Consider the following 11,231-nt stretch of genomic DNA (forward strand, 5'->3'; position numbering starts at 1 on the left):
AATGGGTGAGTCTAAGTTCAGATTTAAAACCATTTGAGAATCTGTGGCAAGCTTTAATTTAAAAAAAAAAAATCCTTTAGCAGATCTTATGCAGCCATTGTGACTGAGATTGAGTCCAAGAAGAATCAGCTAAATTCAGTCACCAGATTTTTAATGCTGGTAGAGACAGACGCCAGAAGACTTGTGACCGTAATTATAGTGAAAGGTGATTGTACATAGTGCAGACTTCAAGTCAAGTCAAACTTTTCAGATTCCTATTTGTAAAATAAAACATTAAAAACCATTGTCTAGCATTTTCAGAATTATTTAATTCCTAGTGTTGGTCTGTCACAAAAAAATCTTACATTATAGTTAACATGGAACATGGAGTATGCTTAGGTTCTTTCCGAGGACTCCGGCTTCTTCCCACAGTCCAAAAATATGCATGTGTAGATTAATTTGTCTCTTTACGATTACCCTCAGATTTGAGTGTGATAGATCTGTCCAGGGTGTAGTTTGCCTCTAGGTATGCACCAGCAAGAATAACTGGGTATTTAAAACGAATGGATGTGTAATTTTTAATTATTAGTGCTAAAATCAATAGTGGAATCTTTTAGAATGTACCAGTTGGTGAAAATATTGTCATCCACAAAAAAAGGCATCATGAATCCAGAGGAACAGTCTGCATTTGTCCTTTAATGAGATAAAAAGAAAACAAGAATATTTTAAAATATATCAAAGAAAATTTTAACAAAATGTGAAAAAAATCATATCAAGGGACTATATAAAGAAAACAATATAGATGAAGAGTAGGATAACTTATCAAAAATGCTCATGGATTTTGAAATACATTTGACGTACGTTTTAGAACATTAAAATATGATTAGTAGGAGACAAAACCCACTTGATTGAAGTGTTAGATAACATTTTCTGCATTCTGATTCAGTTTACACTGCTTTAAGTTTTTGTACGTCATAGTCAGGGAAAAAAGTGAAGAACATGAGCTTCCTAATACAATCAATTCTGATCAAGCTAACACAGACGTAGTTTAACACCACCACCATTTTAAAAAAATTAAAACAAAAACTAAAACGATTAAAATGATTTAAGACCCCTGCCAAGATTTAAAGTGCAGAATGTTGATAGATATTTTTTCTTTAGTTTTTTCTAAGGATTGAAACAGACACCAAGACGAGTAAAAAGGCAAGTATGTAGTTTTGAATTGGCAAAAACAAAACAAATATTAAAAGCTAAGTGTTTCCTATGGTACAATTGTAGTTAACATGGTCACATTTTCTTATTTTTGCTGCATAATCATTTATTTTGTAAAAGGCATAGAGACTAAACAGTTTTTCCATTCTTAACATGAACCCTAAACAGTGAGTTTTACTTTATGCACAAATATGTTCTAAAAGAAAATCTTAATTGTCATCAAAATCTAGTTGATGTAGGCTTTAGAAATAAAGCATTACACTTGAAGATGTCTGACATAGTCTAAGACACATTTAGCAGCAATAGCAAACTAATCTCCAATTTTTTTTCAATCCAATTCAGATTTTTTTTTCCACAGCAAACCTATTTGGTAGGGTGTACAGACCTAACTTTGCATTAAAAGCTTTCTCTTTTTTTTTAAGTTAAATTCATCCAAAATTTGATCAACTTGAATCTTTCTGTAATATTGTGGGGAGGAGGCCGCTTATGTGTGTATAGCAATTTTTCCAGGAACCAGAACCATAGGAGTAGTATGAAGCCCAGGGCCAAAAATTGGGAATATTCTCCCTTCAAACTTGTGTGTAAGAGTGACCAAGTGCTTCTCTCTCCCCCCATCCCAGAACGACACCTCTCCCTTATCCATATTTAGCTTGATGCGTATTTTTTCAGGACACTGCGGCACCATCACCTCTGTACGCTTATCAGTGTGGACAGTATACACCCCTTTACTCAGCCCTAGGGCCCACACGCCACGACTTGCGGAGACTGTGAACTTCTTTTTCCGGGTCAAAACCTCTTTGCACACTCCCAGGATCCACTTGGGGTTGTCACCGACAATGACGTCCCATTTGTGTTTACCGGTTTTGTATCCTTCCGTCGCCATGACGAAGACGATGGGATCAAAGCGCTCTGGGTTGTCAGGAACGGTCATCCGCTCTGAGCTCTCCTTCATGGTGGTGAGATCAGGGCTCAGGGACAGCCACGGGGAAGCTGTGTTCGGGTCGAGCACCACTGGGTCTGCACAGACAGCGAGAAACAACATTTAATGCAACTACTTGAAGGATGTCTCACTTCCTCCTATGGTTTTTACTTGAATAAAGCCCAAATTATGTAACTATACTTACAACATTTGATATGATCCTTCATGTCTTTCCATATGTTGAAGCCCAGCGAGCCAACATGCTTACCCATGTCTATAAGGGAATCATAAAGAAAGGCTGGATCGGGTTCAACCCACTGGGCTCTGTAATAGAAAAGAAAATAATAATAAAAAAAAAAAACACAATCAAATGTATTTGTGTTTAAATACTGAGATCCCATAGTAAGGTCATGACTTACTGTCTTTTTACATTCTGAAAATTCTGTAACATAAAGAAAGACAGCAGAGAGGGTATGAGTTGAAAATTAGACTTGAAGCAAGTTTTACAATAAAAAAAAAAGAAACTCAAAATGAGATGGTAAAACAAGCTGCCCCTGGTTACCTTCAGGAGGGCCAAATCCTCATTTCCCATCTCTTTCTTCATTGTGTCAATGAGGGTCTTTAATTCTTTCATTTCCCTCTCTGTCTCCTTAATCATTCTCTGCATGCTTTCGATCTTTTCCTGCTCATCAATGGACAGAGCTTCCAGTCGTTTGGCCTCTTCCTGGTGAAGCACCAGGTGGAGTCGCTCAAATTCTGCCTTGATCATTTTCTCTGCTTCCGAAGCCTGATGCTGTGATGAGTCAGACCGAAAAAATAAAACAGTGTATACAATTTGTTTCTGTTATCTACAATGGAAAATTATAGAATTACAATTTGTACTTTTGTAAAAAAAAATATCACTGAATTGCAACCAATCTGCATCTTTGCCGGTCTAAATCTTTTTGTTATGAAAACCGTTTTGTCTGAGTCTTATTAATCATTATTCAAACTTTTGTCCCATGAATCGTAACATGAACACCGTGACAGTAACCTTACCTTGATATACTCCACTGCATTGCTAAACTTCTTGGTCATCTTTTTGTGCAATTCCACTTTCTTTTCAAAAATCTGTACTTTGAAGCCAAGCTCTGCCTGAAAAAGCACAAAGAGAACAGACTTGTAGCAAAGGCATAAATGTTACGTTTACTTCAGTTTAGACTCACTGCATCTTAACAGATATAATCTAATTAACATCAAATATCAGTAGGCCAATGGATGTGGTGGCAGAATGTCTTGATAAAACTATTTATTAATAAACTATTATTATATTATCTCTAGAGTGCAAAGGGCCTCAGAAATCATTATGGTAGGCAGGATTTGGCCCACAGGCCTTGGGTTTAACACAATGTGCTCCAGAGCAACAAAATATGCCCGCCCATGTAAAGGAATTCAACTGAACAGGTCTGAACTGAGTTTTACTCCAGGCGGTTTTTACTGCTGTTAAACAGGTTTGTGTACCAGGATGACTGCATCAGTTATTATTTTTAGGTAAAAGATAACTAAAGCAAAGCCTCATATTTGCCCATTTTCTTAATTCTTCTTTTTCATCTGTGCTTCCATCATTCTGTGGCTTTTAGTACTTTGGTAAAACTCAAGACTAAATATTACCATATAATTCAAATTTATAATACTTTGAGGATGTTATCCAACAATTATTGATCTCCAAACATTACTTTGCCATATGAATATTGCACACACTGATACTGTGATGATGATGATGCAATTGTGATAAACTCTGCAGCTCTAATGTACTTTCATCTTCTTTAAGTTTGAGTAAGAATGGTAATATCTTATTATGCGAACACTGACATCATCCTGTATTTCCTTCCATTTCTGTTAGACACAAATCTACTTTCTTAAAAAAAATACAGCACATATTTTCTTGGTAAGTGTTATAGTTCTTAAAAAAATGTAAGGGGGTCAAAATCAGTATTGGCAGATCAGACCTCAAAGAAAAGAGGGAACTCTAATCAGCCATTGGTGTATTTCTAGATGTTATAAAACAATTTACATGAAGATAATGGGGCAAAGAGTTACGTCTGGGCATCAATATTGTTTTCCATAATTATTCAGACATTTGAAAAAAACTTTAGGACTTAGTAAACATATTTTGTTCTATTAGTATTGTCATTCCTCCATTTATTATGTCTTGTAAATTCATTTAACAGCGTATTATAGAATAGTAATCCACGTTGTCTGGGCTTCAGTAAAGAAGACACTCCAAGCCTGTTAGGCGGCTTTACCTTGCACATGGATGTGCCTTCTTTCAGGGACCACAGCCTATGTCCGGCGTGCTGGGAGACACAATCCACGCAGACCGGCTCCTCGTCCTTCTCACAGTACAGCCCCAGCGGCTTCAGGTGCAGGTTGCAGACCTCCTCCTTGAGTTGGACCTGGACGGGCCGCAGATTGTTCTGCTTGAGGAAGCTCTCGCAGGCGTCGTTGAGGGCTCGGTTACTGATAGCGCTGCCCTCTTCGTAGGGAACTCTGCAGACGGGACACGTCCTGTTGTTGAACTCCCAGTTTTTCTGCTGACATTCCCGACAGAAGCTGTGGGAACACGGCAGCAGGACGGGGTCCCTGAAGACACCCTGACACACAGGACACGTCAGGTCCTGCCGGAGAGGCAGAGTGTCCTCGAACATTTCCTCTTCCATGCTCTCAGGCTTTTTGGTACCAACCAGTTGTTAGGCCTTTCTCTTTTTTTTAAAAGCCACGCAGACACACTCGACTTTCTTAAAGGTCAAACAGCCCCAAACCTCTGTTAAAACAATAAAATAGTTATTCCATGGACAGAGAGCAATAATACAAGTAATGTTACAAGGCTAACTAAGTTCGTCTCACCTTTTGGATGGTTCGTTTCCGCGTTCTTCTTCTTCTTCCTCTTTTCTACAATGGCGGATTACAAGCAATCTTTAGGTGCATACCGCCACCTATTGTACATGCCTAGCATGAACTCATATTCATTTTTTGTATCACGAAGATAAATAAATAATGCTTCCCTTACTATATACATTTACTCTTGATTTTCTTCAGTGCCCAATATTCCTTTAAGACTCAATTCATGTCCTGTCTTTACTATTTTCCTAAATCTCTCCTTTTTAGGCGCATACTTCACAATGCATCCATCTTTCACTCCACATTCCTCACATTTATTATTGTTTTTTCTCTCCACTAAACACAATATATGACTTCGGTACGTCTGACCTACCCTCAATCTCAGCATTATTATTTTCTCTCTTCTGTTTCAATCACTAACATTTTATTAATGCACAACGTTTGCTGTGAATGGCAATAAAAAGAAGAAACGAATCCAGGTTTTATATTTTAAAACACCACCCTCTAGTGGATATGGAGGTCTTAACGAAAACTAATGGCTTCTTATTAAAAACAGACATATAAAAAGAAAGACATGACCTCAGGAAATAATATTCTATGTTTCAAAGGATGTTTTCAGCAGTGGTGATTTTTGTATGAATGACAGCCCTTGTCAAGCTCCCCCCCTGTGACGCCCCAGAAACATTCTCTTAACAAAGTAGGTATGTATGGAGGACTAATGTGTTGATGGATGAAAACATTCTACATATGTACTTTTTCGATTCTGAGATGGTATCGACCATCTTCTGTGATTTTGTCTGTTGGAGCAGCAGCCTATCAACAGATGAGAGGAGGTGGTTAGATCATACAGGCCAGCTGTATCCCAGGATGCCCCCTCAACAAGTACAAGTGGTTGAAGACAGAAGGACTCTGGCTAATATAACTTCACTGATAGATAATGTTTCTCTTCCCATGGAATAAGCTGTTACTGAACTGGAGAGCTTCAGTGACAGACTGCTGTATCTTAGATGCACAAAGCAGTGTTAGAATCGGTCCTTCCTCCCAGGAGCTGCAATATTATAACCATCACTGCTCCCAACAAACTCATACTTAAGTGTGTAGCCTTTTGTAATGTATGCCTTTGTACTACTTGTCTGTTTTTCTTCATTCAGCTATGACCAACAGATGGCGCCACTGACCTTTACCAGCACCACAGAAACAGTGACGATCGCTTATGGTAAAGGTAAAGGTAATTTTATTTATATAGCACATTTTCAGCAACAAGGCGATACAAAGTGCTTTACAGGAATTACAAACAAAATAACAAACCAAAGTGCAAAAGAAGAAAAACAATCTAATGTTGATCTAAAGTATGTAAACTAGGTGCTCCTGTTGCTAGATAAGTATCCTCTGGTGTAATTCCATTTCTGGGTTGAAAGAGCAGGAGTCTAAAAAGTAGTATAATAATGTTGATCCAAAATATATAAACTAGATAAACTGGATACTCCTATTCAGGGTTGGTAGATAAGTATAAGTAAGTATCCTCTGGTCTATTTCTTTTTCTGGGTGGAAGAATAGGAGTCAAAAACGTAATTGCTAAGGTAATTTTTCTGGATTCTAAGTTTATTCTAATCCCTGTTCTGGGTTGCTAAATAAGTGTAAGTAGGTATTCTCTGGACTTTCTAAGTATGCTCTAAATTTGTAAAAGTAATGAGTACTCCACAGTTTCTAAGTTATAATACAAACTAAATGGCTTGTGTTAAGAACAAAAATATTCTCAACACAACCCCTAATCCACTTTATACAGACATGGTCCATGTGTGTCTGTGTTTTTTAAAGATGTTTGGAGCCACGTAAACAAAAAACAAAACTCCCCAATGTGTAACAAGTAGATTAAACACGTCATGATACAGTAGCAGGAGATAGATCACTTGGACATCTGTTGCAGGGTTGAGTTTAACTGCAATTATTAAAATTAGCAAGCTTTACAAGCTGTTTTAATATAGATGAAATAGGACAATTAAAAATGGTCAAGTATTTACAGTTGTATCACATTCTTCCCATTTTCAGATGATAGATTGAACAGTTTTAAGAGAGACGCTCAGTGCTTAGGATATTTTATAATCAGACTTTGATTTAAACATCTCCTCAAATTTCTCCCTGACCAGTCTGCCATTCTTGGCCGTTATGATGCCATTTATTCACTAAAGTTCTCTGACAAACATCGGAGGCCTTCACTGCTACATTATCACTGAAATAAAATTGTACTCAAATGATCTCTAAGTAGGTAAAGCCAATATAGTGCAATTGAAGAATTAACTAAGAAGAGGTTGTTGGAGTGATTATAAAAATCAAGTGCTTTCTTTTTACCTTGTCACATTGTCCATTCAAAGAACAAGCCTGGGAACACAGAGGAGCTGTACATGATGCTCCGCCCCAACCCTGGTGACAGTGGCACTTGGATGTAGAGGAATCACAGCACCCATGGCCGCCACAAGCTGCAGGACAAACAGAGAAAGTGTATGTTTGGTCACAGCTAATAAAAACACAACCCAGAAGATTAGAACATTACATCAGACCTGTAGAGAAATTCAGAAAACAAAATCCTTGTCATTAATGTCAAACAACTCAATTGGGGGGAATTTCCAAACACTTTTGAAATAAGTTTTCAACACATTTGTTAACATAAAGAAGATGCCTTTCTATAAATACTGTTTCAGTTCCAAAATATGATGAGGTGCACTGTCATTGCTTCGTCGCTGTGGAAGCAGTACCACTCAACCAACATGTTTCATTTCGTCACTTGTTTTCTGGAAAGAGGGCACACTGCTCCAGTTCAAGCTAACGTCTAACCAGAGAAGATATGACCTACTTGTGGCATCTACTGTCTCCAAGGCCACAAGTGCTGTTCATTTAATGGAGGTCTTCATACAAGCCCTCCTCTGCTTCATCCATATATGTATCATCTTTCACTCACTCCTCAATTTTTTTAAAGAGCGAGAGAAGCAGAGAAGGACATTTTTCCACTCATCACCAGTTTTGATAACAGATTTAGTCATAGAAGTGTCTTTCAGCAAAGACAGGCATGATGTCCATTTACATTATTTAATTTGTAAATGGACAATAAATGTGTTTTATGTTTCATATATTATTTTAGTCAGCTCAAAACATAACTAGATGAATGTTCAAAGAACAGTTTGATGCGATGTTTGTGGTCCTATGTACTCAAAGCTCTACACCTGAAATATGGTGTGATTTTTGTAGTTGTGATGCTTTCATGGTGATGGCAGAGGGTGCATATATTAGGTTGGCAAAAATTTACGCTGTGTGCATATTCATCACGGCAAAGGTGAACACCTTAAGTCTTCCAAGCTCAAAACAAGGTCTGTAATGCACTCCAATTAAGTTTTTAGACATCAGCCTTACCAGTCGTCAGTGTTAAAAGTCTCTCATTGGTCAAGTTGAAAATCTCTCAAACAACGAGCTTCAATTTTTATTTTAATAAAACATTTTTTTTTTCCATCCTCAAATTAATACTGACATAAAAAGGAGAAACTAAAAAGGGGCCCCACTTATCACTGAGGCAACTTTACCTTTTGGGGACAGGATGAGGAACTTTTGGCTTTTGGAGAGTTTCATTTCTCATGTGCTAAACTCAGGTCATGAAATACCGGAAAGCCACGGGAAACAGGAAGATGCTACCAAACCAAATACTGCAGAATTTCTCTTACACCCCCTTATTTTCCATTCTATGGCCAAATATGTGCCATGAATTTTAAGCAAATGTTCAAAAGCACAACAACACATTAATCCAGAGGGCCAGTTTTGTAGCTTCCTGTTCTGTTTTTTAAATTAGTGGTTTTAATGCCCACATCATAATCTATAGACTGGTTTCATTTTTAGTCATGGAGTCAGTTAATTATGCTTCTAAAATACATACCACACCACGACTCGTCAATAGCAGAGACATAAAATGTGGAAAATGCATCAGAATTTAATGAGCTACTGTAAGGAAAAACATAAAGTGGAAATGTAAAACTTTTTGTTTTACATTAAATAAGAAGCTGTACTTGTGGCCCAACAGCACTAACCAATCAGAGAAAACAGGAGAATTTCAAAGGATCAAGGCAAATTTTTAATACACATTAGACTCCACTTTTTTTCATGTTACATCAACAAATTACAGCATATTTTATTTGGGATTTTATGTGATAAATCAGTAAAAAACTGGTTAATTATTCTGAAGAAAATAGAAAATGGATTTACTGTTTTCACTTTTTTTTTTTGCTAATTAAAATCTGAGGAGTGTGGTGTTCATTTCTATTCAACCTCTCCTGTGTCCAATTTTAGGATGATCATGTTAACAGGCATTCATGATATATCTGAAACATGATATAATGTTTTATTACCCAATTCTACTTTCAACTTCTCCCCAACTTTATTCCTGACTTTTCTGGTGTGTTCCTATGTCTTTATGATGTGGATTGCTCACCAGTATTTTTCAGCAAACCTTGAAAGCCTTTATTGAACAAATAAGAAGCAGATACATGCAGATGGACTCTAATTTGGTGCCACAACATAGTTAAATTACACAGTATTTTATTTTGGAGAATCAGAATGGGATATTTAGTGCAAATATTCAAATTCAATTTTTTATTTTTATTTCAAAATTAAAGAACAATATTTTTTTTTCTTTCCTCTTTGCAGTGATGTAGTTTTTTGTGTCAATTCAGAACACAGTAGCTGAATAAAATGCGTCAACTGTGGCTGTACCATGATAACATATATGCCACAGGTGTCAAACTCCAGTCCTCAAGGGCCACTGTCCTGCAGTTTTTAGATGTGCCACAGGTACAAAACGCTGGAATGAAATGGCTTAATTACCTCCTCCTTGTGTAGATCAGTTCTCCAGAGCCTTGCTAATGACCTAATTATTCTATTCAGGTGTGGTGCAGCAGAGGCACATCTAAAAGTTGCAGGGCAGTGGCCCTTGAGGACTGGAGTTTGACACCCCTGATATATGCAGTGAAAGAGGGGTCATGTCTTGTTGTCACGTTAGTATGGTGTTCAGATCAGGTCTGTATTTGCTAAAACAAAGTGTAAGAATGTTTTTGCAGTCATCATAGAACAAAATGTCACACAGGAAATCCACAGGACGGCTGTGGGTTTTTGAGGCTCTATAAGTCACAAATGTTTTTTTTCTTTTTAAGAGCTTACTCTCCAGTTGGGGATTTACTGCCAGGGACAATTTCAACGTAGGTGTTCTACTATGGTAGATATGGTTACGGTTCAACTGAAAAAGCTCAATACTGTCATCGTCTCTGACAATGAATTTGAAAGGACAGGTCTATTTTGGACATAGTGGGTTATATCCCTAAAAGCCAAAAATAGAGTTGAAAATTACAACATAGTTAGATAGGATATAAGGAGCAGTTGGACAAGCACCTCCCAAGTTCTGGTTTCTTCACCAATCTATGGATCCATTCACCAGGAACCTCAGAGACAGATGTCCCCTGAATAACATTCCACCTACCGTCGTTCTCCACTGAGTCGTCATTTTCAACTTTGCCCTGCCTGTTGACTCTAAAATGTTCTGAATAGTCATCTGGACCTTATGCTTTGTTTTCCACCACTACTTGGAACCTTTATGGCACACAAAACTTTGCTACACACCAACTATCCCTCTTCCGACCTGGAACTGGAAGCCTACTTCATTCTTCCTCTAAACATATGACTAATCTTCTTAAACCTTATCACTGTTCTAACTTCTCCTATCTTCACCAGACATTGCTGAAATATAAACCAAAGTTTTTTTTTATTTTCACTTTCTTTGTAAGTAAAAACTTTATTATTCATTCTGAGTCCTGTATGTGATTCTGCATGTGGGTCAGGAAACTTCATGACAATGAAACAGTCAGATACCTGACAGTTTTTTCTTGAAACTGCAAGCCACCTCATCTGTAAAGAAAGTTTTGAAATGAGTCAATGTGGTCTTGTTTTAGTTACATCACAAAAAAACCTGTCGATCTTCAAGAGCCACAACACAGCATATTTATACATATGTGCACCCATGTACACACATATATTCACATACACTAAGGTTCTTCAAAGTAAGACCTCAATGGTTGGTTTCCAGTAACGCTTAGGGTCTATTCACACCTGGAAAGACCTTTAGTCCAAACCAAAACTTTATTTTTTACATTTGGTGCGGTTTGCATTCAAATTGTGCTTTTTAGCAGTGGACCATACTTTATAAACAAAG

The 11,231-nt window shown here is 37.3% G+C and overlaps 1 protein-coding gene across 1 annotated transcript; it reads right to left on the reverse strand.

Annotated features, from left to right (window-relative positions):
- Positions 1–655: 655 nt before the first annotated feature.
- trim35-28 (tripartite motif containing 35-28) lies at positions 656–5,092 on the reverse strand. The gene is made up of 7 exons (XM_032557698.1): positions 4,997–5,092; positions 4,396–4,913; positions 3,149–3,244; positions 2,673–2,903; positions 2,530–2,552; positions 2,316–2,434; positions 656–2,208 (listed from the first exon to the last, which is right to left on the reverse strand). Exons 2-7 carry the CDS (start codon positions 4,807–4,809, stop codon positions 1,676–1,678), a joined length of 1,416 nt encoding a protein of 471 aa, XP_032413589.1. The 5' UTR covers positions 4,810–4,913; positions 4,997–5,092; the 3' UTR covers positions 656–1,675.
- Positions 5,093–11,231: the final 6,139 nt, after the last annotated feature.

The sequence above is a fragment of the Xiphophorus hellerii genome, chromosome 3 (assembly GCF_003331165.1).
Source record: "Xiphophorus hellerii strain 12219 chromosome 3, Xiphophorus_hellerii-4.1, whole genome shotgun sequence".
NCBI lineage: Eukaryota > Metazoa > Chordata > Actinopteri > Cyprinodontiformes > Poeciliidae > Xiphophorus > Xiphophorus hellerii.